The sequence below is a fragment of the Lutra lutra genome, chromosome 11 (genome assembly GCF_902655055.1).
Source record: "Lutra lutra chromosome 11, mLutLut1.2, whole genome shotgun sequence".
NCBI classification, from domain to species: Eukaryota; Metazoa; Chordata; class Mammalia; order Carnivora; family Mustelidae; genus Lutra; species Lutra lutra.
The window spans coordinates 59,239,100-59,264,137 of NC_062288.1; the positions used below are offsets into that span (position 1 = coordinate 59,239,100).

Below are 25,038 nucleotides of genomic sequence, written 5' to 3' on the forward strand. Positions count from 1 at the left end.
TCTAATTGTTGCAATGCCGTACTAAGGGAGAATGCCTTAGGTCTAGAATGAATTCTAAGGTTCAGAGAGTCTCACCTCCACCCAGAAAGAAGTGATCTGTGATATGTTACATAGCTACTCAGGGTGGAGCCAGAAACAAACCTAGGACATCTGACTCACAAACTAATACTCTAGCACTTTAGTTCAATTCCAGATCACGGAAGATTTTAAAAGGAGAAGGAGGAAAAAAAGAAGAAGAAGGAGAAGGAGGAGAAGGAGAAGGATAAAGAGATGGAGAAGGAGAAGGAGATGAGGTGGAGGAGGAGGAGTCAGACTGATAATCTGGCATTGCATCAACAGCAAATTTTAAACCAATTGTGTAGCACTAGACCTCTGTTAGCACGTATTTGCTCTCCGCTTCCAAAGGTTCTGAGAGAACTAACTGGGAGTTTGCAAAGTGCCTTGAGCTATTTAAGCAGCTCTATCTGTAAAATCTGAGGTATCAGAAATCCTCTGATAACATGAAACATAGATTCAGGCAGTCCCCATTCCAGGCTCCAACTCAAAATTAAATCTTGGCATAACTTCTAAACTTTCCTGTCCAGGCCCATCTCCACTATCACCTAGTCAGTCATGCAATGTACCCAAACTGTTCAACTATCAACAGAGATACCTTAGGGTACAATCTAGGTTATATAACCCTTAATTAACTCCTCTGAAAATGTAGTTCCTCTGCAACAAAGTCAAGGATTTTTAAGTGCACACATGCATAACACCAAATCATAATGAATCCTCTACAGCAGTGCTTGTGAACCATATAGTTCTCAACACCCTTCTCACAAAATTGCAAATATGAGCACATTGTGCCATACTTCTCCCTAAAATGGAGACATCGAGGAAGTGCTACATCAGTGGCCCCTAGTTCCCCTTTCTATTCTCTGTTTCTACCTCCATGACCCTTTGACCTCCCATCCTCTTCTACCCCCACTAAGACCCAAGTGCCAACTTTTCTCTGACCTCCACCCCCCTGTCAAAACAAAAAAGACTCTAAGTATCTGTTATTTACACTTTTTGATTGACTGCTTGGTTACCCTTTAAATTTCACTGAGCTTCAGTCAGTATGATAATTCAAACAACATTTACATTTAAACCATTTTACTCCTCATTCCATAATGAAAGGTCAATTCTCCTTTAAAGAATTTTGAACTTTAACATCAGCAAGCAAGTAGAACAAAAAAACAAAAAACCCACAAGATTTTGGAAGAACCTGGAATCACACTTTGTGTTCCTAAGCCTTGGGAATCAGGAGCATATCAGAATAGCTGAGAAGCTACAGAAAGAACCCAAAGAATTGTTCCCTCACTCACTCACTCATGCATTCAACAAACATTTATCAACTGCCTACCATGTGCCAGGTATTGTACAAGGCAGAGGGAATCAATGATTAATAAGATGTGGTGTCTATCCTGTAGAAGTTTACAAAGAGGCACCAACAGAAGAATTTCAGCTCCAAAAGTGGAAGTACTCTGACAAGCAGAAAATGCTATGGGAGAACAGCAGAGCTGGGATTCACTTTTCTTGTAGCAGGTTTCACAAAGGACAGACCCATGGCTCAGTTCACGGAGTTTAAGAGGGCAAAAGCCAGAGAGAGGGACAAAATGAGTTTCCTCATCTTTTGGCCAAATATAAGAGGAGATGGGAGGGGAATGGTTAGCTTTTTCATTCTGAGGGATTTAAGGAAGGTGGAGCTCATGCCCAGCTCAGTGTCTCTTGCAGCCACAGACATGAGGACAACTTCGGCTGTGGCAGCAGCTGGGCCCCCCCTCCTCTCAGCCGCACTGATGTGGTCAGGCCAGCTGATGACAGAGAAGCCTTGCCAAGATGTCCGCAGATCCTCAGAGGGGAGGGCAGGTGCCAGCATTGTCATACAACTCTATACTCAGCCTACACTCATTAAAATGGTATTTTTGCACAGGGTATACCAGCAGAAAATAAATCTTATCCACAACCTTTAAAATAGCTACTATTTGGTTTGGCTCTGGTTTTGGCCTAAAATTTCAAAGTCCTTTGTTAGTGTCAAATTTGGGATAATAAAGAAAAAAGGGCAGTAGTCAAGTAATATCTTTGTCTCAAAATAGCTTCCTCCCTGCCACTGAAGGACTGGAGGGAAGCTAGCCTTATTAGCTAAGGGCTTATTTCTGGAAGCGTGCTGAAGGCAGAGATTTTATACCCAAATTCTAACAAAGCCAGGTGTGTAGTCATAATACCCAGAGCTGCCCTGTGCCTGCTTTGCTCAATTTCTTGATCCTTAACCCTTCCTTGCCCCAAACTTGCAGGTGAACAGGTTGTATCATTGAGCATATTTGATGCTATCTTAGTCGGTGTCTAATATTTTTTATCACATCCCTATTTTCTGAAGTTCTGGAATAGAGCCCTCAAACCCCTATATTATTCCAACCTCTGATAATACAAGAATGAATATTCATTCTTTCAACAAGCATGGACCCAACAATAGGGCAGATGGTTAGTTAATCCCCAATTTTCATTGTCTCCTTTGTCCATTTTAGATGGCTCATGGCCACCCACACAGAGACTACATTTGCTGGTATTCTTTACAGGTAGATGTGTCCATATGACTAAGTCTGTCACAACAAAATGGGAATGGAAGTGAGGTGTGCTATTTACACGTCACTTGCTTTATAGGAAATTGCTTGCCCTCCACTTTCATTCTATACTCTTCCTACGAACGGAATGGGAATGTAGAGGTGGCCCAGATTTGCCCATGCAGAAAAGACCTAAGGAATACTAGAGCAGCACAGTAGAAGAAACTCAGATTGTGAATGATGTCATGGTGCTAAGACACCCCACCAGTCTGGGCTCTCACCTTCCTCTGAAATTTTACATACAAGAGAATTAAACTTCGGCCATATTTAAATCATTGTATTTATTTTATTTTATTTATATTGTATTTATTTTATTTTATTTCATTTTATTTTATTTTTATAAAGGCGGGGGAGAGGGAGGAAGAGACTCTTAAGCAGGTTCTGTGCATAGTGTGGAGCCCTGGGTAGATCTCACTACCCTGAAATCATGACCTGAACCGAAATCAAGAGCTGGATGCTTAAGTGACTGAGCCACCCAGGCACCACAAAGCAACTGTATTTTTAGATTTCTTTGTTATAGCAGCCTAGCCAGACCCTCATTAATATAAACATTCGATGTCTATTTAACAATTACCAACAGAACTATATGGGGGGGTGGGCAAAAAGTCTTGAATAGATAGAAAAGCTCTCAGGATATAGGTTGAGAAGGAGAGACAAAAAATATAAAACTACATTTACAAACTGTGGTAAGTGTGTAAAGGAAACAAAGAAGGTACTAAGTTAAGGCCTGTCTGGAGGAAGCATCATGTAACTAAGGCCTCAAGGGCTTAGGGAAAAAACAGAGAGGGGGGATTCATCTGGGGTTGCAAACTCCCTGGGGAAAAAGAGTATGGTTCTTTGAAGGGAATTCAAGAAGGCGGGTGAACAATGTAAGCAGTGTGGCATCAGGAGGAAAGGCTCTTCCTAAAGAGACATATATGCATGTACATGTATAATTGCACAGACATATTAAATTATGGGCAAGTTATCTTTTCTTTTACTGTTTTACTTTTTTTTTCCTGTTTTATTTTCTAAAACTAAGCCATAGTTGGGGTTTTTTGTTTGTTTTAATTTCTTCACCTCTCACATGTTCAGCACTAGATCTAGAAAAACTGATCACTTGAAACCATAAGAACTCTTTCTGACTTGGTAGCATCCTTAGACTCCATCTACAGAATTTACCCAAACCAGATTCCCTTTGTCCTGAATATACAATCTCCCCAGGGTCATTTCCATCTACCTTATCCTTCCTTTTCAGCCTTTCTGACACAAATACTTGAAAAGCCTCAAGTTTCTATAATTCTTATTCTCTTCTCTTTCCATTCTCTTGCCTTTCACACTCAAACTGGGAGCATGTAATTTATGTTAACATTTACCAGACACCTTGTCTTCTCCCACAAATGTCATCGTAAAACCTTAGCATTGGACCCAAATCACATATTGATCACTGCCCCAACCAGAACTAAAGGCTTATTCTCAAGTTACACATTTTGGAGAGAAAGGAATGTCCCCTCCAATTGTTCTATAGGACTTTTTAAAAATTTTTATCTATTTATTTTAAGTAATCTCTCCACCCAATGTGGGTCTCAAACTCACAACCCCGAGATCCAGAGTCACATGCTTTCCTGACTGAGCTAGCCAGGTGCCCCCATTTTATAGGATTTTCATAATAAAATCTTAAAAGCTTAAATGCCTAACTAAATTCTAATAAAAATATTAATATATAACGTAGTGTAACATAAATTAGGTAATAGGTCATATGCTTCATAATGCTTTATAAACTCCTTGAAAAGGGGTAGTACCTTCTCTCTGTAAAATTTTACATCATCCCTGAATAAATGTCTTAACTAACGAAGGAGCAAAGTCATGAGACAGGATTCAAATAATAAGACACCAAGAAAAACTGCAATAGGAGATCAGAACAGAAGTTCCATGTGGCAGGGAGGGATAGTGGAGGTCAATAAAAGGTGAAGCCAGAAGGAATTCGTAGGGCCAGAAGAGTAAACCTACAGATGTTTCTCAACTGCACCTGTTGCGATAGATATGGAACCAGTCACCTTGCACAGTTAAAGATGCTCAATTAGGGACTGGACTGGATGCTTTCAAGCCATTCTCAATAAAGAAAGAAAAAACCAGGGAGAGAAAGAGAATGAGAAAGACAAAAGGTAAGAGAAAGAAAAGTTAGGGGCGCCTGGGTGGCTCAGTCAGTGTCTGCCTTCAAGGTCCTGGAATTGAGCCCTGAGCCCTCCTCAGCGGAGAGTGCCTCGCCCTCTCCCTCTGCTTGCCACTCCCCTTGTTTGTGTGCTTTCTCAATCCCTCCCTCTCTCTGTGTGTGTCAAATAAATAAATAAAATCTTAAAAAAGAAAAGTTGGATCAGTCAAACGACTTCAGGGGAAGAGTATATACAATGTTTTGAAGAATGAGTGCTCAGAAGCCAGACTACTAGGTTTAAGAGTGAGCTTTGCCATTTTCTACCTGTGTGACCTCTCTTCTTAGTTTCCTCTTCTTTAAAATAGGGGTTATAATAGTACCTACCTACACTTCACAGTGTAGAGGATTGAAAGGAGCCAAACTGCATAAAGTACTTAGCATAGTGCCTGTACAATATACGTTAACAACAAGTGTTAGCCGCTGTGATATATAAAGGGTCAGCTTCAGAAGAATAACTACTCAAGATGATAAGATAGGAAAGCTGTGAAATAAAACAGAAAATAAGCTGTGTTCTACAACTCGATTAGATAAATTTGCATTTTCTTATTGCGTACAGGGCCATCTTTGGTTTTTTATTTTTTTTATTTTTATTAAAGATTTTATTTATTTATTTGACAGAGAGAGACACAGCGAGAGAGGGAACACAATCAGGGGAGCAGCAGAAGAAGAGGGAGAAGCAGGCCTCCCACTGAGCTGGGAACTCAATGTGGGGCTCTATTCCAGGACCCTGTGATCATGACCTGAGCAGAAGGCAGACATTTAATGGCGGAGCAACCCAGCCCCCCAATACAAACATTTTAACACTGAAGTTAAATTTAAGGTTAGTCTGAATTTCATTACTCTCACGTTTTATTTTGTAGCTTGAGATGGAAAAAATATTTTATCTCACAGTTTTAACATACGAGGCTTCAACATGTGAGGATTAACTATAACAGGCTGCAAATTTAACTTTACTAACCACTCATTATGTAATGGTGGGAAACTTAGAGAACTTCCCTAAGCCTCGGTTTCTCCATCTCCATAGTGTAAATGGGGATAATAAAACCCACATCATAGGGCTACCATGAAAAAACACTGAGATAATACACTAAGACCCCTAGCTCAATATCTGATACAAAGAAAGCCATCAAAAAATGTTAACATAAAAAAGTTGTCACAACTTACTAAAATCTGGATCTCTTTAACAGAGGTATTATTTTTTATATATCTAATGAATTGCAAATTAAGTCCTTATGGTCCATAGGGAACATATCAGTGTAGCTAGAATGCCCTCACGTTTCAGGGTGCCTGAATTAGGCAGCCACCAGGGAATTGACATGCTATCTGAATGGCTTAGGCAGGACAATTAAGAAGCCTGATTTTCTTCTTGATTTTGTCTCTGTCTCATCTGTCAAAGCATACAAAGAATTTCTGAAATGGAAGAAATAAAATGGACCATCCAGTTTCTCTTTATCCACAGGATAAGAGGGATGTGCAGTCACCCTTTCTGTAGGATTCATGTAGGTAAGTAGGAAGGAAGAAACCCTCTGGCCATATATCTAGTTATTCAAATCTGCTTATTCTTAATAACACTTAGATCTTCAGTATTTAATTATTAGTGTAATTAATTACTATATTTAATATAGTAATTAAATATTGATGGTATTAATATATCTATCCTGAGATTAATTTTGCCTACCATTTTTAATATCCACTTAAGTACATATTAAAGATATAAGCAAATATTTTTTCTTACCACCACTGCTGCTAGCACCTCTCTGGGCCTCAGTTTCTTCACCTATAAAATAAAAAGACCAAATTAGATGATCTGTGATTCTATAACTAAATAATATCAGAAACATTATACTGTTTGTAAAAATGCCAAGTCCTTGTTCACTTACAAAAGTTAGAAAAGTAGGAAAGAGCAAATTATGTTCTTCTCCATACAACTAAATTTGACTGCCTGTAATTGAGTACTGGAAATAATTGGCTTTTAAAAACTGGCTCTCTTTAGGCCTCATAATATATTCCTTCAAGTTCTTGTTGAACCTGGTTCCTCTAGTTATTTTCAGTCAAGAAATGCTAAGTTGTTGGGATTTTTTTTTAAGTTTAATTTATTTAAATAATCTCTACACCCAACATGGGGCTTGAACTCACCACCCCAAGATCAAGAATCACATGCTTCTCCAACAGACCCAGCCAGGTGCCCCAAGAGGTGCTAAGTTGTAAACTATGAAGACTAGTGCTTTTGAGTGCAGGTAAATTGTTCTCTTTTTCTTAAATTTGTGAATTAGGATTGGATTTACAGTATATAAAATTACCTCATGAAAACTGAGAGATGGAATACCATGCATTCAAATGTTTCCAATCCTATGGATGCTAGTTTTCATAGAGACAAAACATCTGTATTTCATATTGAATATTTCCTCTTTTGTCCACGTTAGGCATGTCACAGACATAACTTGTGAATATAAAGGGTATCTTTCTTCTCCCTACAGATTATTTTCTTAATCAATTAGTGTCAGATAGGAAAAAAGTCTTTTATTGTTAAATTAGTCCTCTCAATGACTTTATTGTTAAATTTGATCTCTCTCTTTAGCTTTGTTTTCATTCAAGTATTTTTCATTTGCTTATTTTCCCAAGAATGTCTAGCTACAGTTTGCATACATGTCTGATATTAAAATCAGATTCTCCAGCTTTCTAATTCTTTACCAAGGAGCAATTACCCACTACAGTGCCTGTGTCAAACAGAGATACCCTGATGACTCTCTGAAAAGGATTTATGTGGCTGGCCCTGTGGAGAAGCAGTACAGTTGAGTGGATAAGAGTCTGGGCTCTGGATTCAGTGGACCAGTTACCTCACATCTTGGACCCCTCCATTTCCTTAGCTATAAAATCAAAATAATAAAAATATCTCCTTCTTGGGGCTGAGTAAGAATTAAATGAGTTAGTGTATGTATAGTATTTGACATAGGATTTGACACAGAGTAATCCTGAATAAATAACAGATTTTTAGGATGTTGAAAAATCATATAAATTTTAGAGAATTACTTAAAAATCAGTAAGAACTATCACCTTCTTTTATAACTTATGGATCTGAAAATATAGAAAGGTTAAGAGTTGTGCCGAAGCCCATATGGTGAATGAGAAAAGTCTGACTACAGGTGTCCTGAATTCCCGTCCATAGCTCTTTCTAAAGGGACCCTTTCCTCAGGTTGCTGGAAGTCGAGGGCCTTTGCCCTCAGGACGCTTAAGATCCATTTGGGGAGCCGAAATGAACACAAAAGGATAGTCTAGCTCACAATCTCAGGAGCTGTGTAACAAAGCATCCTGTGTAAAAGGTGGGGTTTTGAAGAGGGGGTCAGCTGAAAGGGTGGGAAGCAGTACAGGAAACCTTCTAGAAAGAAGTGAGACTTGAGGCAAGGCGCCGTTGGACTGCAACTGAAATGAGAGGACATTTGAGAAGCAAGGAGTTCCCTTGACTAGAGAAGCACTAGTCTCTCTAGGAACACCCAGTGTTTAGAAACTTCTCATCACCCCTGCAATCCCTACCTCGACCCTTCAAAACATCTACATTGAATTAGAAGGAGAATCAGTATGTTACTCAATTAAACATATTTTGGTAATAGCTGGGAGGAGGAAGCGAGCAGACCGTAAAATCTCCCTCCCCCTTTCACACCTTAAAAGGTGAACTAGGGGGGCACCTGGGTGGCTCAGCGGTTAAGCCTCTGCCTTCGGCTCAGGTCATGATCTCAGGGTCCTGGGATCGAGTCCCACATCGGGCTCTCTGCTCTGTGGGGAGCCTGCTTCCTCCTCTCTCTCTCTCTCTCTGCTTGCCTCTCTGCGCACTTGTGATCTCTCTCTGTCAAATAAATAAAATCTTTAAAAAAAAAAAAAAAAAAAAAAGGTGAACTAGGGGACTAGGCTTCCGACCTGAGTTTCTCCTCCCCGGGGAAGACGTGTTCTGCCCCTCATCCGGGGTTCTGGGAATGGAAGCCCCGAGCCTCCCCCCCCCCCCCCCAGGAGGAGTCAGGCCGCCGCCTGAGGCAGTTGAGGCCGCACCTCGCTGCTCCCGCCACGTCCCGGAGCACCTGGAAGCAAGGCAACGCGGGCGGGGAAAGAATGAGGGAACCCGAGGCCTAGTGGCCCCCTGAGACAAAACGGGGCTCTCCGCAGCCTTCGGGGAGGTGCCCCCATCCACGTTCCGCTCGCAGTCAGCCCGCCCCCGGCGGCGGCGGAGAAGCGCCCAGGACCCAGGCCGGCCCGGCCGCGCCGCGCGCACACCCGCGAAGGGCCCGGATGCTGCTTCCGCCCCGCTCTGCGTGGGGCCCGCGCGGGACGGGAAAGGAGCGGCGGCGTTCGCCGAAGAATTCAGAGACGGAAGGCGGGGAAGCTAAGGAAGGCAAGCCGTCTTCACCTTGGTGGCGGGGCTCCACTCCACTGCTGCGGGGCTCCGAGGACCCGGCGGCCTCTCCCCGCGGCAGGAGCCTCCGCGGGCGGCCGGGACAACGCAGCGCTGCCCCGCGAGCGATCGCCCGAGCCGAGCCTCAGGCAGCTGCCCCGGCGCGTCCCGAAGGGAGGACCTCATTTGTTCCTCAGAATGGGCAGATTCCCGGAACCGCATTGCTGATATCTGGCGGGGAGAGAGGAGGGTCCCTACACGTTTAAGTCCTGGCTTTCTGCATTCTCGCTGTGATTCTGTAGCGATTTTTCTTCTGAAAGGAAGCGGGCTAAAATGTCCAGTGCGGCTAAAAAGTATCCCAGTTTAGAAGCAAAAAAAAATTTTTTTCAATAAATTTTTGTTTTATTTTCGGGTGCGAGCCGTCGCGTATTTTTTCCCTGAACGCCCAAGCCTAAAATGAAAACGCAAAACAATCTGATTTCTATAAATTAGGTTTGTGACTGGACGTTTTCCTCCACATTTTTTAATAGGAAAAAAATTTAATGGGCTGTTTGAGAAAATGGAGACACAAAGTTTAGTCGTGTCTGGAAATGTTGAGAAAAAGAAACGTCGGTCTTTTCATTTGTTTCCAATAACCCCCAAACGCAATCTTTCCAGACTATTTTACAGGACGTAATTGGGGTTTGAGATTGGGTGGGGGGAGGTTCATAGGCTAGGCTCTACCAGCAGAATTGATTGATATTTGCTTTTTGCTGTTCTGCAATCAAAGTTTAGCTGTATTTGAAGGCTCTAAAACGCCGGGGATTCCGCTGACAGCCAGAAGTGTCCTTCTGGGCAGCAGGTTCTGCTGAGATACTAGGACCCCAAGAAAGGAAAATGTGGAAAGTTGTGTTGCAAGGAAATTTTATGTTAAACTATATGTGTATTTGGTACATGAGTGAGTCGTGAAGAAAACTAAGAAATATGGACCAGAACAGCTCCGAAGGCTATACTATCTCATAAACCAAACAGAAACAAACACAGGAAAAGATTAGGGGTAAGACACCTCCTGGAATGTTCCTTGCATCTCTAAGCCCTTTCTAGCTGATGTTGACAATTTAATGGAGCTTGAACTTGGGCACAGGCAACTCTTCTGTCCTTTATCCTTCCCTAGTCTAGATTCAAAAACAACGACAACAAATACATGTGTGCGTTGAATTTTACCTGTTCTATTTTTATATTTTAAGAACATGTGTCTTTAACAGCAAGTAGCCCAATATTTTATTCCTCAAACAAGTTGGCAGAAACATTCAACTGGAAAGTTGTTTCAAAGATTCAAGTAATCTTGGTGGCTTCCAAATCAAGGACTTAGTGCATGGGTAGTAAACCAGAAGTGGAAAACTGTAGACCATAACCAGCCTGAAACAAATCACACAGAATAAATGGGAAGGGGCAAAATCAAATCAGGAATTTCGAATCAAGAAGTGCACTGGCCTCAGATTCTAAACTATCTTGGTTTTTATTTAGGAAGTAAGGGTGGTAATATGAAGTCAAATCAAACCACCTCTCGTGCCTTATCTTTCTAATTCAGAAAATGAGAGGTTGGATAGATGAGCCCCTTTCAGTTGTGATCATCTAGGCACAAGAAGTCCTAAGGCAGAAATTTTGTGTGCTCCCAGAAATGCAGGCAAAAGTAGGCTTTATTATATAGCAGAAGGTCACCAAAGTTAGCTATCTAGTGAGTAGCTTCTCTGACAAAGACGAGCTAACTTGTATTCTTGTGTGTACTGAAAAAAAATCATAACACTTCTAAGAGGGAGAGAATTTTACATTCCCACCCAAAATAAAGATGTTGTCCATGCATTGCTTTCAAAATTTTAGAAAGAAGGGTATCCTGTCATTCAAAACAGTAAATTAAAGACCCAGACTCCTAGAGCTTCTACTGCTAGAATGATTATTCTTCGAGAAGAAGCACAAACAGCAGTGACCGTTTCTGGGTGTTTTTTTTTTTTTCCACAGACGTGCTCAGCCATCAGAAAAGCTTAATAAATCCCTATTTAGTATGCATTTATTCAGTGATTACATGAACTTTGACCTCTGAAGAGCTGTGGCAATTAGCTTCAGTGGCCAGCATCTTCTCTCACCATTCCCAACTGGCTTCCTTGGGTCTTCCTTTCTCATCTCAATAGTCCAGGAGAGTAAAAAATTTTAAAGTTCACTTTCTACCTGAGGTACTTGCTTTTGCACAAATAAATCACCCCTTCCTCCTTTCACCTCCTGTCTAAAAAGTCATCTCAGACAGATATTGGGGCTCTGATTGTCGATATTACTCAAATGCAAATGGATTTCAATTCAATCTTGCCCTGCACTCTCGCAAGGAAGATAAGCTCTCACGGCCCAAAGAGCCTCATTTCATAGCTCTTGGCATCTGAAATAAATCGGATCTCTTCTGTCAGGCTAATTTAACATTTTAAAAATATTCAATGTAATTTATTTTAAGTCAAATGAAACCTAGTGGATTGGCAGAAAGCTAGAGAAGGAGGGAGGAGAAGGGCAGCTGGAAGCGTCTCTCCCCACCACCAAAAAAAAAAAAAAAAAAAGCCAGGAAGGGAGAGGAAAGTGTTTTAAGTTTCTAGTAAACACTGTTTAGCAAAAGAATAATAGGAAAGTTGCCCCTTTCCCAAAGAGGGATGGAACTATAATTGTTGCCTTTAGCAGAGAGCTCAGATAAACCGCTGGGACTCATTCTAAAGTGACCCATCACTGCATTCATCTCTTCTTGAACTTTCAGTGAACCTGAGATTAAACAGGGGTGAGCAGCTAAGCAGTTTGTTGTTAGCAGCCTTTTCAACAACCCTTTCAGACTGAGTAAATATTGATCGGTTTGAATCTGATTGCCCAGAGGAAAACACCATGGCATCTGAATAGCCTCCAAAAGTAAACTTTCAAAGGTGAAGCCCAGAGCAGACTTCAGAGCAAGATCTCAACTCAGCCTTAGGTTGGGGACACCCTGAATTTCGGGAGTACTTTGAATGAGTGTGAAGGAAGTGAGGAGAAAATGTTTGAAAACTGGAATTTTGTATTGTAATTATCCCAAGTCCCTAATTGACACTCTTGTCCTTTTTAAATTTATCAGTAAAATGTTATTTTCTGTTTTCCATCATTTGTTGTTTCGGTCACCATTGCTGTCATTTTTCAGGGAGCTAACCGTGTTCCTCAGAGACCAAAACAGAAAAAGAGAGATCTAGAAATAGGGTGTGATAAGGGCCTCTGATTTAATTGATTGGGACAACTAAAAAGATACAAATGTTTTCCTTGTTGAAAGGTATATTAATGTTTCCTAAATGCATTGCTTGTTAACTGATTTATTCCATGACCTAGAGAAGGCTTTGGATGTTTAGCCATAATTTATTGTTCTCCGCTCTCTCAGCTACATTAAAACCAGTACCTTGAAGACTAGAATCTCCAGGATTCCAGCGGGTCGGACCCTGCTTTTAGATATTGAAATCACAGCAATGGCATGCAAATGACACTTTAACACATTAAAGAATTTGGAAACCAGCCATCTGTTTTGCTGTGTGGCCTTACACTAATAAACAAAAGATACTGTATAAGGCCAGGGTGGGAAATGAAAGAAAGAGTTGGCCGACTTTGAAGTTCTCCTCCATCCACTTGAGTCTTTTAGAGGCAACCCCAGAGCCCAGGATCCCAGAGCCAAGGGGAGGGCAGCGGGTGCCCTTGATATGGCCGCAGTCCAGGCTTGCTCCCTTTGACAGAAGTACAGGAAATCTCCTGGGTGCTCTAGGAGGCCTGCAAATTCCAAGTTTTTGTAGGCTTTCTCCTCCCACTGCCAGCCCATCCTTTGTAAAACCCGCTTTGGAGAGGAAGGAAGTCATACGCCTGTATTTGTGATGTTGTATTTCTCCTCTACCCTTGGAGCTAAATTAAAGCCTCTGAAAATGTGTGATGGTAAAGGAAAAGTGGTAAGAGGTCTGGGAGGAGAGCCATTTTGAACTTTAATTTGCTGGCTTCCTCTGTTAAAGAGCAGACACTTGCCTCAGTTGGAAGCTACTCAAACATCGAAAGACTTCAGGGCAGCTTTCAGAAGTTCACCTGGAAGAATCTGTTGAGCCCGAAGAAGAAAATAAAAACTTTTTTTCTGGGTTAAGGGATTAGAACTGGGTTATGGGTTAGAGCAGACCCATTACGGCCATGCTGGCTGAACATCAAAGCTGAATCTGATGGGAGTGAGATGTGTAACCCAGAGTGGGTGGGCAGGAGGAAGGACATGTAGAGAGTGGCAGGAAGGGATGGACATTGACAGGAGGGATGGAAGGAGAGATGCAGCGGGCTTCTGAAAATAGACATACTCGGTTTAAAGGGTGGAATATACTGGAACACTGCCTGACAAGCCGAAAAAGAAAAGGGGTGAGGTGGAGGCCTCATCCTCAAATAGCTTTATACTGGAGCTCATTAAATGTGAATCTCTTAGCTCTTGGTTCACTGATGTGAGGAAAGACGGGCTGAAGAGTTTGGGCTTTTGAAGGGAGTTCTGTTTATATATACGTCAACATTCAGTTGGAGGTGAAAAGGTTAGCACTTGACCCAGGAAGTATCCATGTTTGTTTCAAAAATAGATCCGCTTCATAAATTTCTTCACCATTCATTTTTTTCCATTATGAACTTGGATTATTTAATAAAGGAACTATTGTTATTTTAAAGAAAATCAACCTATTAAATAGGCATTAGCTAGGTGCTATGACACGCATAGGGGAAATTTCAGCTTCACAATGGAAAGCATTTACTTTTTTTCAAGAAAAGGCTCACCTCTGAAAGTACACGCCAGCCTTCCATCCCCCTCCCCATGTGAAATGAGCCAACGTTGTTGGAACCAACAAATTGTAGCCAAGCCAAATACAGGGATGCTTAAGCATATGTGAAACTTGAATATATTTATTACAGACATCTTAAGACCCGTAAACTCTGCTCTGGATCATATTACTCCAGGATCTCAGAGCTGTTCATGATTGTACAGGAAAGGGGGAATATCATAGGCTCACAAAGAATAACTGATATAACTCAGTGTGGGACTTTAGGGACATCAAAACATTGTGCGACATGCAAAAGACTATTCACGAATCACACAAAATATACATTCATTGTGCCATCCATCACATTAACAGTTGAGCTGAAAATACATCATATCCAGCTAAGATAACTGTGGAAGGGAGAAGCTGCTTTGAATAATACCTCTAGGTTCTGAATAATCCAGCACAAATTGTAAATAGAGTGTGGGCAGAGAAACAAAGGGTGGGCATGGGGAGAGACTTAGCACAGGAAGCAAGGTTTTTGAACCTTGTGTTCTGTAGGCCTTCTTAACTCACTGAAAGAACAAATGCAGGCTACCCTCTGAGGCATCTGACTGAGTTTAAGTGAGCGATTTTATTCTTTAACCTATAATCACATATAAAATTGTACCAGCTTTGAGTTACCCACCCTGTTTTAGTCACTTAATCTAAACATTTCTAGAAAATCTGTATAAAGATAAATCTCTCAGGATAAAGTATTTACAACCAGCAAACACACACATGAAATTGAATTAAATAAAGGGATGAATTAATTGTGTAAACACGCTCATAGTGCAGCTCTTCTTTATGAGCTCATGGACTCTCCTTTCTCTCCTACTTTAAGGGCAAAGTAGGGGAGAACTGTAAATATACAGGCAGGTAAAAGGCCTTCTTCTGACATGTTTCTGCTGGCAAAGGAAACTATACTCCAAAGGACATCTGAAAGGAACGGATTCTGTGGAAATCTCCTAAAGGTAGGGAGGGGTGTTGGGGCTGTCAAAAAATTAATTATGGCACCTACTCTGCACCAAGGAGTTAGCACACACACCCAATCAAGCCTCTAATCTAGAGTTCTCTGGAAACACATTACCCTGGCCAGGAGCTTCCCAGATAGGATCAGAAAGGAACAGAGAGACAGTAAATGGAAAGGAAGATAAGCTAAGAATGTGCTTTGGGTAAGAAGTCCCCAGCCCTCTGAGTAGCCTGGGCTGCGGAGTCTGGGGCTGGGTGGGCCTCAGTGAGAGGTAGTCAGAGTGTCTGAGGTAGAAGATCCCGGAGAAGGAATGCAGGGCGAAGAGCTGGACTTCTCTGAAGATTCCTCAGCCTTCTCCTCACTTCCTGGCGGGGTGGCAGGAGAGATGGGCAAGAGGCCCTCCTTCTCTCGTTTCTTCTGCTTCATCCGGCGGTTCTGGAACCAGATCTTCACCTGGGTCTCATTGAGCTGCAGGGATGCGGCAATCTCCACCCTACGGGCCCGCGTCAGGTACTTATTGAAGTGGAACTCCTTTTCCAGCTCAGTGAGCTGCTTGGTGGTGAAGTTGGTGCGCACTGCATTGGGTTGACCCACGTAGCCGTACTCTCCAACTTTCCCTGCGGGCACGGTGGGGAGCGATGAGAGAGAAGGGTAAACATTTTTACAATGCATATAAGATCCCCTACACGCTCCAGAGCAACATTCAGGTAAAGGGGGGAGAGAGAATTTCGCTACAGAAACTGGGCTGGGTGACTGATGAGGTGTAAAGTGTTAATCCAAAGTCAACCATTAGCATGGTCAGACCCGTGATTAATGGAGGCTGGAGATATTAACGGAACCACACACCACCACCACCCACACACCCCTACCCACTTCCTACTCCAGAACCTCTAAAAACTCAGCCCTTTGAGAAACACAACAATCCCAGATGCTCCTCTGCCCTACACACCTGGGCAATCTCTCCACACAGAACAACACCAGTGGGAAGCAAGAAGTTTTGTTTGTTGTTGTTGTTGTTGTTGTTGTTGTTGTTGTTTTAAGTATTAATTTTCCTTGGCAACTAAGCAAACAGGCTCCTTCCAGAACCATCAAGGAACATGCAAGGAATGGCAAGACTGACCTGTTTTGGGAGGGTTTCTTTTGACTTTCATCCAGTCAAAGGTCTGCGCTGGAGAAGACGTCTCTGATGTAGGGGAGCGACAGGCTTCTTGGTGGCTGGCGTGGAGAGGGGACAAGGAGTTATTATACGTGGCCAGGGCCAGGCTCTGGTGCTCTTGTCCATATGAGTGGTGAATGTACTGAGGCGAGCCCACCGCGCCCCCGGCATAACCCTGGTGGTGGTGGTGATGCTGGACCATGGGAGATGAGAGATTTCCAGAGTAAACTGCGGGAGCGCACGAGGGGTACCCACCACTTACTTCTGCTTCCTGATTTAACGCGTAAGGGCTGTAAGGCGCGCCGAAGTTCTGCGCGCTGTAGCTTGGACCACAACTCGAATGGGAGTAGGACACCCCCAGGTTCCCGGGAGTCTGGTAGGTGGCCGGTTGGGGGTGGTGGTGGTGGTGGTGGTGGTGGTGGTGGTGGGGCGGGCTGATCTGCACCCCCCTGCCCACTAGGAAGCGGTCGTCGCCGCCACAGCTGTTAGCACTGACCGCGCACGACTGGAAAGTTGTAATTCCATGGTCGGAAGGGTAGGCTCGCGCTGAGCAGGTCCCTGAGTCGCCACCGCTGAGGATGGGGTATTCCAGGAAGGAGCTCATTCTTGCATTGTCCATCTGTCACTGAGGGACGGGGTCCTGCGAAGCCCTGGGTGACCGTGCCAACTTTCTCACTTCCTCCATGGGGCCGGAGAAGAAAAATGATATGAATGTACAGTGCGCAAGAGGGGGGGCTCGAGGGCGGAGGGCGCAGGGGGAGGGGCACGTGACTAAGTCAGCCAATGGCGGAGCCTCCTGCGAAAGTTTGCTGGCTCCCGCGGTGATGGATCACCGTTTCAGTGGCATTTAAATCCCCGGCGCTCGTCAGTCTAGGTGACGCGCAGTCGCCCCCCCAGGCAGCCCAGGCGGCGGCAGCATCTGCGGCGGCTGCAAGGGCAGATTTCGGAGCTCTGGGCCGAAGGGGAGCAGAAGCCACCCTCTGCGCGCGCGGACTCCGCTCTCCCCCCCTCCGGTAGGTGGGGGCTGGGAGGCATCCTCGTCTCCGCCCCCTCTCCACCGCACACTGAGAGATGAACTGGCAAGAGGTGAGAAGGGAAGAGGGCTCCGTCTCTCTTGGGTCGGGAATCAGTGGGCCAGAGCTCGCTGGCCTGCCACTAGCTCAGGGGCCGATCCCGCAGTGCGCGGAGCAGGAAGGGTAGCTCCCCGGGCGCTTTCACTATACAGTCCCTGCTATGGTGCCGGGGCAGTAAGGCGCGCAGAGGACAGTGGCGTAGGACGAGGCCAGGCCACCAGCTGTCCAAGCTCGGCAGGGAGAGGGAAGTGCGCAGAGGATTGGCCTGGAGAACCCCGGGTGAGCGTGCGGGGGACTAGAGCAAGGAAGAAAAAAAACAAAACAAAACAAAACAAAAAAAATTTCCCTTCTCCAAGGAGGGTCTCCGAAGCCTACTCCCTCCACCCCAACCGATTATTAGCAAGGCAATGAGGAGGTTGTGTAATTCGACGCTCGGGAGCGGGGGATTGGTAGTAGTTAAGCTTGCCGGAAAAGGCCGGGGGTGGCCGTGCTCTTCGCCCTCCCTCTCTCCTCGCTCTCCGCCCCTTTCTCCTCCCCACTCAGCTTTGCTCCGGGAGCCCTACGGGATCCGGAGCAGCTCGGCGGCTGGATTTTGAAGGGTAGGAGGCGGGGGAGAAAGATGACGCTAGCGGACGTGGCCAGCGTGGGGGCCGGGCGGCGCGCTGCAGGCCATCTGCCGGCTCCCTGGGACCCAGGAGCCTGCGCGCTCCGGCTAGGGCCTCCAAGGGCGAGACCACAGTCCAACAAAATACGCTGGACACCTCCCCCGCCTCGCAATGGTGCTCGTTTTCTGGAGGGGGAATGTTAGGAGTGGTAGGGTTTCCTTTATCCACTAGCCGCCTCCCCCCATTCTACTCCACGTCTGAAGTGGGTAGGGGCTGGCAGGTGGGAGGGGCGGTGGACAGATGGCTGATGGTGGACGGGATATTTTCTTCTTCCCCAACAACACCCCCTCCCCTTTGTAACTGACTGTAGTTCCTTGTGCGAACCTTCAAGTCTTTCCCTAGAGAGACGCGTGCAAATCTGAGCGTCATCCCAGGCCAGAGGTCCTGTTCTCCATCACCTTCATCCTACCCTGATGCTGACGGGGTCGTTAATTGCTGTTTACTATTGGGTTTCATGTCAACCCTTGGCTTGTAGAGAGAAAATGCCGAACTGAGACCGAGAATTGATGCATTCTTAGGTAAAAGAAATCCAGAGATCATCCAAGAAGCTTTGCAGGCGATGCAGTATAGATTTTTCCCTGACCATGTTTACCACATCGGAATCGGACATATAAAATTTATCTGAGGATGGGGTTCCCACTCCCCTCTAGCTTTCCCTCCCCAGTTAGAAGAAGGAAGTTTTGCTTGAGGCATGCACATTTCAAATGTGTTAGTCAACCTTTCTGCATTCTGTTTTCCACATATAGAAGTCTCCCTCACCCCAACCTGCCCCCACCCATAAGGGGAACTCTTGCAGACATTTGACTACGGATTCCCTCAGTAGCAAAGAAACATTTCCCCCGAAACATTTTCTTTCGAAACGGTATTTTTCTGTGACCTTTGACCCATCCCCAACCACTGTTAAGAGGAGAGCAGGGATAGGAAAGGAATTCCTGCCCCAATTTCAGCACCTGGGGATGTTCATCTTCAGGAAGGGAAAAGGAAAGGCGGCCTTCCTGGAGGCGGCTTCCTTGGGAGCTCCAGACTTCCAACGATGGGAGAGAAGGGGCTCCTGTCGAGGAGGAGGTAGGACGTGAGAGGGTCGGTGCAGGCATTGCGGACGATCAGCTTTCCGAACCAAGGGACGTTCTTTCCCCTGGCCTCATTCTTGTCCCTTTGTTGGCTTCTTCAACCCGGGTTCGCACAACCCCCTTCGCCGCAGGACTTGAGCCACAAAGCCGCCCGGGGCCTCAACCGCTCTCCTTCCTCTGCTAGTTCTCGGCCTCGGCGCTCCACTCCTTCCACTTCTCTTCCTCCCTCCGGGCCTCATTCCCGCGCCAGGGTGGGAGTGTGTTTCTTGGGACCACATGCATGCACTTGCACGTAAGCCCGCAAGGACTCGGGCTGGCGACCGACCCACCTCCGCGCACTGCTCCCGGCTCCCGGCAGGCCGGACTCTTGAAGCCGAGCCTGCTCCGCCCCGGCTGGCCGCCCAGAGCGCTGCTCTCCCGGTGTTGCTTACAAAGGCAGTCTAGTCTGGCCTCGAGCCCGTGAGGCTTCCGTAGCTCCGTGCTTTCCCCACCCCCACGAAACCCCGGGATTCATACCGCCTTGTACAAGATCCTGGTTTTCTGAGCGTGTAGGCCAGCGCCCCACGACTCGTGCTAAAGTCTCTTTAAATGCCCTGGGAGAGTGGGCGAAAGGACAGCTTGGTTAATATTTAAATGATGGCCTGCAAGCGGCTTTCTGGCCCAAAGTGCCTCTTTCAGGGCTCTTCTACTAGAAAGGGAAGGAGCAAGGAAGATACAAAACGCCGCCGAGGCCGGGAGCTGTTCATGGCATCCGCAGCTCAGCCAAGCTGTTGTTTTAAAAGAGCAATAAAAATGAATTATGACTAAACGCCTTCTAACTTAATGCTTTCGGACGGGGATCCCCGGCAAATACGTAAGAGGATTTTTATTTGTGCATGTGTTCCTGCAATTGATCTCTTTGATGACATTCTCATTCATAGAAAGCGTTTGATTTATGAGCGTAGGACGAATCGCAAACAGCAGCGGCGCAGCCCTGGCTGCGGCCGGGCCGCCCTGCTCAACTCCGCGACTGGGGCTGGAGACCCGCCGGGGCCCTCACACGCCTCCGCCGCTGCCAGGATTTAGGGGGCAAGGGGCTGAGAAAGGTAGGGTGCAAACCCATGGAGAAAGACCTCGATTTCACCGTAACTTCCAAGCCTTAGCTATTAAGAGCCGGGTTCCTAAATCAACCCGCCCCCCTGCACATGTTGCTTACAGGCTGAGTTTTCTCACGGTAAATTAGTAGCCATCACAGCAGAGCACAGGGAGGGAAAAAAACAGCATGTGGAGATGTAAGAAGGGGGAAAAAACCAGAACAACCCAGTAACGTGCCCTAGATCACATTTTATTGATATTTCATTTAAAGTGCTTTTTCTCTTTCTCTAGAAACTGGGTTAATTTATAACCTGGGGCGCAGAAACTCTCCATTTTAAATCTCAACTTGGTAACCTAACTTCACAGCTTTAATGATCCATTATTTGTCATGTAAACAGATTTAAGAATGAAATATTGATTTTTCTATCCCTGAAAAAAGAATCCTAGAATGACTGAACCAGAGGATTGGAGAGAACCCTTTCTGAAGTGCATTTTCCAGCTAGTAACCATTGTTTTGTTTTGTTTTTGTTTTTCTCTACCTTTTAGGTCTGTTTGCCTGGACCCATCAACAGCTGGGAGACTAATCAACCACACTGAAAATGTTTCCGGGATTGTGGGGAAGGGGTTGGAATGTAGATGTTTGAAACAAATGTGTATAAATAAATGAATTGTTGATAACTTAGTTATTGACCTGAAGACTGGTAGCTTGTTAAAGAAACTCCATGTTTCTCCTTCCCGGAGTTGGGGGTTTCTGTAGGCACTTTATTTCTCCACTTTCAAAGGCTTGGGCTTGGCCCAACTCTGAGGCTGTCCAATCCCGCTTCTATTACCAATTTAAATCTATAGCTTGAACCTCTACACTAAAAAACCAAATCCATTCCCTTTTTAAAGAAAGAAAGAAAAAGAAAAAAAAAACACTTCTTGGAAGTCCTAACCATTTTCTGGCTTTCTTTTCATTGGTGTCTATTGAAGACTTTGAACATGCCCCCTTAATAAATATATTAAAATTGAAAAAAGAAGATGAATTGTGACCAGAATTTTATTTACCAAGTTAGACTAAAGGAGGAAAAAGAAACCGTTATGAGCCTTGAGAAAGAGGGGGGGAAGAAAAAAATAAGAAAGCTACTTATAGCAAAGGAGAATTTATTCTACCAAAAATACTCATGACAATGCATCCTAAGGTAATACAAAAATAAAAAGAAAGTGAAGATACAATTATATGATCACTTTCTTGCAGGCCTCATATATTGCTTTCAGAAAATCACATAGAGGGTCGTTGGATTCAATTTAGAACAACTAAAACTCCAAAATAATCTGTAAAAGGTGGCTCTGAAACTGGACCAGGAGACTCACTAAACAGAAAATCTTCCACATGTAGAGGACAGACAGGGTAGGTCAAGAAGAAAATAAAATAAAAATCAACTCTCTTGGAATAAAAGAAGGCCAAACCACCTGGTCAAAGGGGTTTTTGTTTTGTGATGCTTTGTTTTGCTTTAATGTTTTTAGTAATTCAGATGCTGCAAGTCGATTGTGGTGAGTGTGTCTGTAAAAAAGTCAAAGCTGTCAGCTGAAATATCTACGGGACTGTCCAGGGAACCTGGCAAACTGGGCGAGACAGCATCTGAAAGCTGCAGGCAGGAATCTGTGGAAAAAACGTTAAAGTCCTGCAAAGAGGGGACCTCGAGGGCCTCGGGACTGTCATTGTTTAGACCAGAGCCACAGTTCTGGCCCATTGTTGACAAGCAGTTAGAAACAGTGGGTGACTGGTGCTGAAAATGTTTCAGATTTTTCTCATTGCTGGTTAAAGGCGAAACTGGGAAACTTTGGGAGTCGCCATTGTGTCCATTGGGAGCCTGCTGCTGAGAGAGGGCATTTTGCTGAAAAGTGTAACCTTCCCTCTCCAGAAGGGCCCCAGAGACGCTGAGGGCTTGCTCAAAGAGCGACTTCTCCTCCTCATCTTCCTCCACTTTCTCAGAGTCTTCCAGGCTTTTAAATTTCCCTTCGCTGTTTTGGTTCTCCTTGCACTGGGTCTGCCTCTTGTGCTTCATCCTCCGGTTCTGAAACCACACTTTCACTTGTCTCTCAGTCAAATCCAGCAGCGCTGCAATTTCCACCCTTCGGGGTCTGCAAAGGTACTTGTTGAAATGAAATTCTTTTTCCAGCTCTAAAAGCTGCGTGTTGGTGTAAGCAGTTCTCAGGCGTCGCGAGCCCCCGCCGCTGCCATCGGCGATTTCCAGGGATTCTGCGGAAAGGGAAACCAACAAGAGACACACGCACAGTTGGAGGTGGAGGGGTCCGAGCGGGGTTATTCCACTGGAGAATAAATATAGCAGAAAAGATCAACTGCAACAAAATGGCCGCCCCTGGATGCAGTAGAGCTATTGTGCTGCCTTTCCTGGGAGCCTAGCCGGGGGAGACCCCATCTCTTCCACCTCCATCAGATTCCTGCCTGTGGCTCCCCCCAAACTCTCCATCCGGGAGCAAACTTTATATTAGCCACACCACAATTTATAATTAATGCATCAGCTGCTTAGCTGAGCAAGAGCGATCTATCACTCTTCATTACTGTCAAAAAGCCAAACTCTAGGACAACTAGACAAGAGGAGGTCAGTTCCAACTCAAATAAATCATCCCACGTTACACAAGTTAGGGAAAGTCCCCCCCCCTTCTTAAAAATATATATATGTCTCATTGTGCAGCGCAGGATCCCTTTTCTCTCCATCAAACCCACTCCTGAGCCCACAGGGGAAGGGAAGGCAGCCAAGCATCTCTCCCTCTCTCTCCCCCTTCTCTCCCAGCCCACGCTCCCCTCCCCCATAACCGCTCCCCGGGCAGCCCAGAAGGGGAGAAGGGTCCCGGGACGTGGGGCCAAGTCTCTGGACTGACCTTTGTGGCTGAGGCAGGCAGGGCCGGTGGCGGCGGCGGCGGCGGCGGCAGAGGCGGGCGGCAGCGCGGTTTTCTTGGCCGCCTTCTTCTCCTTCATCCAGGGGTACTCGGGCGGCTGCAGGGCGCCGGCGGGCACTGGGCTGCCGCGGCTGCCCGCGGGGCTCGGCTTGGGGCGGCCGCCAGCGCCGTGGCGAGGGTGACTGCCCGGGTTCAGGCTGGGAATGGTCTGCTCAAAAGGAGGAGGAATCAGTGTCGAGTGTGAAAGCGTCGAGGTCTTGATTGATGAACTTTGAAATGTATCAGCGACAGGGGGAAAAGATGTCAGGCACTCAGCGAGCGACGGCTGGCTATTGATAAAACCAATCTCTCGCTCAAATTCGTAATTCATGGCCTTCTCCTTGGAGCCCCCTCGGAGAAAAAGTTCCCTCTTCTGGAGGGGCTTTGGGGGGGCAAGGCCCAGGAAAAAGGCGAGAGCAGAGGAAAAAAAAAATCTATCATAGAAGATCGCTGCTGGGGTGTTTTTTTTCTAATTCACTGATTACAGCCGTATGGGGACCGCGCTACTATTAAACTATTGAATTCATGGAGACAAGGTTGAAATTGGACCGAATTGGCTGTCACATGATTGCTTCTGCCCAATGACAATTTGGGCTTTAATCAAAAGAAGCCACTGTCTGTTTGATTGATCCAAAAAAGTCGGGAAGGAACGCCTCATTGGGGGCCAGCGAGGCTTTATTTACACTTTTTTCAGGGCAAAAATACATATATGTGGGTGTGGGTGGGGATGCCCGGGAGTGCGTGGGGGCGAGGGTGCCTTCCTGCCTCCTGATTAGCACAGATCTGGTGTGTGCGCCTGGGAGTGTGTGGAGTGTGAGTGTGTGCGAGTGTGAGCCCTGCTGCCGGGCCCGCCGGCGGCTGCCCTCTGCCTCCCCCGCACACTCCGCGCATTGTTTGGGACTGTCGGGAAGACGCCTCGCACCTCACAAATCATTTAAGCACCTCAGTCTGACGCCTGCAGTCATTAACAAAGTAATCCATTAATCTTCAAAGTTTTGACACCCGAGAGCCCCGCATCCCAGCCACTTAAGTTCTGCTAAGGCAGGAGGAAGGAGCAGAGGGAGAGGGGAGATGAGACCGGAGAAGAAAGAGAGAGGGAAGAGGGAAGGAGGGAGGGAGGAAGGGAGGGAGAGAGGGAGAGGGAAGAGAGAGAGAGAGAGAAGAGAGAGGAGACACAGAAAAGAGAGGGTTCATTTTGGGGTCTCCCCTCTTTTATTTCCTGTTCCTCCTCCACCTTTTCTAAAACCAGTTCCTGGATCTCGGAAGTGATCTCTGTTTTCCTTCCTCTCCGTCTTTCCCTCTTTTCTTCTTTTTCCCTCTTCTCCCCTCACCCCTTCCCTCTCACTTCTATCCACCTCTCCTTCCCCAAACCCCTCCCGCAAGCCCTCGCCCCCCTCCCAAAGCCCAGCTCGGAGTCCGCGCCCCCGGACCCGGACCCTGGCCCATTGTTAGCCGGCTTTTCCACGGCAGCTATGCATCTGGCTCCAGAGGGAAGCGGAAGACGGGAGGCGGCTCTCGAAGCTTCCCAACCTTCCTGTGCCATCAACTTTTCAAGAGTGGCTCGAGAAAGATAGATGCATGTGCCAAGCAAGACAACAACCCCAAGTCCATGTGTCCAAATCCCTGTAGCCAGGGCGGCGGCCACCCAAAGCAGTGCCACCTGGAGCAGGCTCCTGCGGCTCCTGGCATTCTGGGTTTCATACCCGTAGGGCTCGGGTGCGGTGAGTATTTCTGATTTCCAGGAAGTCTGTTGGAAGTTAGCAGCAGGGAGGGAGAAGGCGCTTGTTCCTTTCTCTCTTTCTCCCTCTCTTTTTTTCTTTTTCTTTTCCTCTCCTTCTTCTCCTGGTCCTTGTCGTTCTTATTGTGGGCTTGTGGGTTCAGATGCAAAACGTGCTCCCTGGCATCCCAAACTGTCTCCTGCACCTTTCTGCTCCTTGGCCACCTGGGATGTTTGCACTCAGGTTCTGCTGTGGGAAACAGTACGGCAGGTGAGAGGGGGCAACCTCAGGAGGAATTATAAAGGTTCTCTATTCTCTGTTCATGC

At 45.8% G+C, this 25,038-nt stretch overlaps 2 protein-coding genes and 2 long non-coding RNA genes across 5 annotated transcripts; 1 reads left to right on the plus strand and 3 right to left on the minus strand.

The window, feature by feature from the left end:
- Nucleotides 1-5,231: 5,231 nt before the first annotated feature.
- On the minus strand, nt 5,232-9,412 carry LOC125081141 (uncharacterized). Its single transcript, XR_007121591.1, has 3 exons — nt 9,230-9,412; nt 6,569-6,610; nt 5,232-5,314 (listed from the first exon to the last, which is right to left on the minus strand). It is a non-coding gene; the product is annotated as an uncharacterized LOC125081141 (long non-coding RNA).
- A 4,716-nt stretch (nt 9,413-14,128) lies between these two features.
- Nucleotides 14,129-19,687, minus strand: HOXA1 (homeobox A1). 2 transcript variants are annotated; one of them, XM_047695598.1, is made up of 3 exons: nt 18,858-19,687; nt 16,134-16,848; nt 14,129-15,630 (listed from the first exon to the last, which is right to left on the minus strand). In XM_047695598.1, the coding sequence occupies exons 2-3, from the start codon at nt 16,786-16,788 to the stop codon at nt 15,275-15,277; spliced, it is 1,011 nt and encodes a 336-aa protein (XP_047551554.1). In that variant the 5' UTR covers nt 16,789-16,848; nt 18,858-19,687; the 3' UTR covers nt 14,129-15,274. The 2 variants fall into 2 exon arrangements, with proteins under 2 accessions (XP_047551554.1, XP_047551555.1); XM_047695599.1 differs by lacking the exon at nt 18,858-19,687 and having other exon boundaries at nt 15,464-15,630; nt 16,134-16,228; nt 16,432-16,913.
- Nucleotides 17,118-20,733, plus strand: LOC125081121 (uncharacterized). The gene is made up of 2 exons (XR_007121586.1): nt 17,118-17,255; nt 20,598-20,733. It is a non-coding gene; the product is annotated as an uncharacterized LOC125081121 (long non-coding RNA).
- A 693-nt stretch (nt 20,734-21,426) lies between these two features.
- On the minus strand, nt 21,427-24,323 carry HOXA2 (homeobox A2). Its single transcript, XM_047695597.1, has 2 exons — nt 22,938-24,323; nt 21,427-22,293 (listed from the first exon to the last, which is right to left on the minus strand). The coding sequence occupies exons 1-2, from the start codon at nt 23,323-23,325 to the stop codon at nt 21,554-21,556; spliced, it is 1,128 nt and encodes a 375-aa protein (XP_047551553.1). The 5' UTR covers nt 23,326-24,323; the 3' UTR covers nt 21,427-21,553.
- Between the last annotated feature and the right edge of the window lie 715 nt (nt 24,324-25,038).

Excerpts from the sequence above, each read along its gene's own strand:
- HOXA1 (XM_047695598.1), bottom strand. The coding sequence starts at position 16,788 with ATGGACAATGCAAGAATGAGCTCCTTCCTGGAATACCCCATCCTCAGC. Across the intron at positions 15,631-16,133 it reads AAGAAACCCTCCCAAAACAG|GGAAAGTTGGAGAGTACGGC; the intron begins GTCAGTCTTGCC and ends CCGTGCCCGCAG.
- HOXA2 (XM_047695597.1), bottom strand. The coding sequence starts at position 23,325 with ATGAATTACGAATTTGAGCGAGAGATTGGTTTTATCAATAGCCAGCCG. Across the intron at positions 22,294-22,937 it reads TGCCTGCCTCAGCCACAAAG|AATCCCTGGAAATCGCCGAT; the intron begins GTCAGTCCAGAG and ends CCCTTTCCGCAG.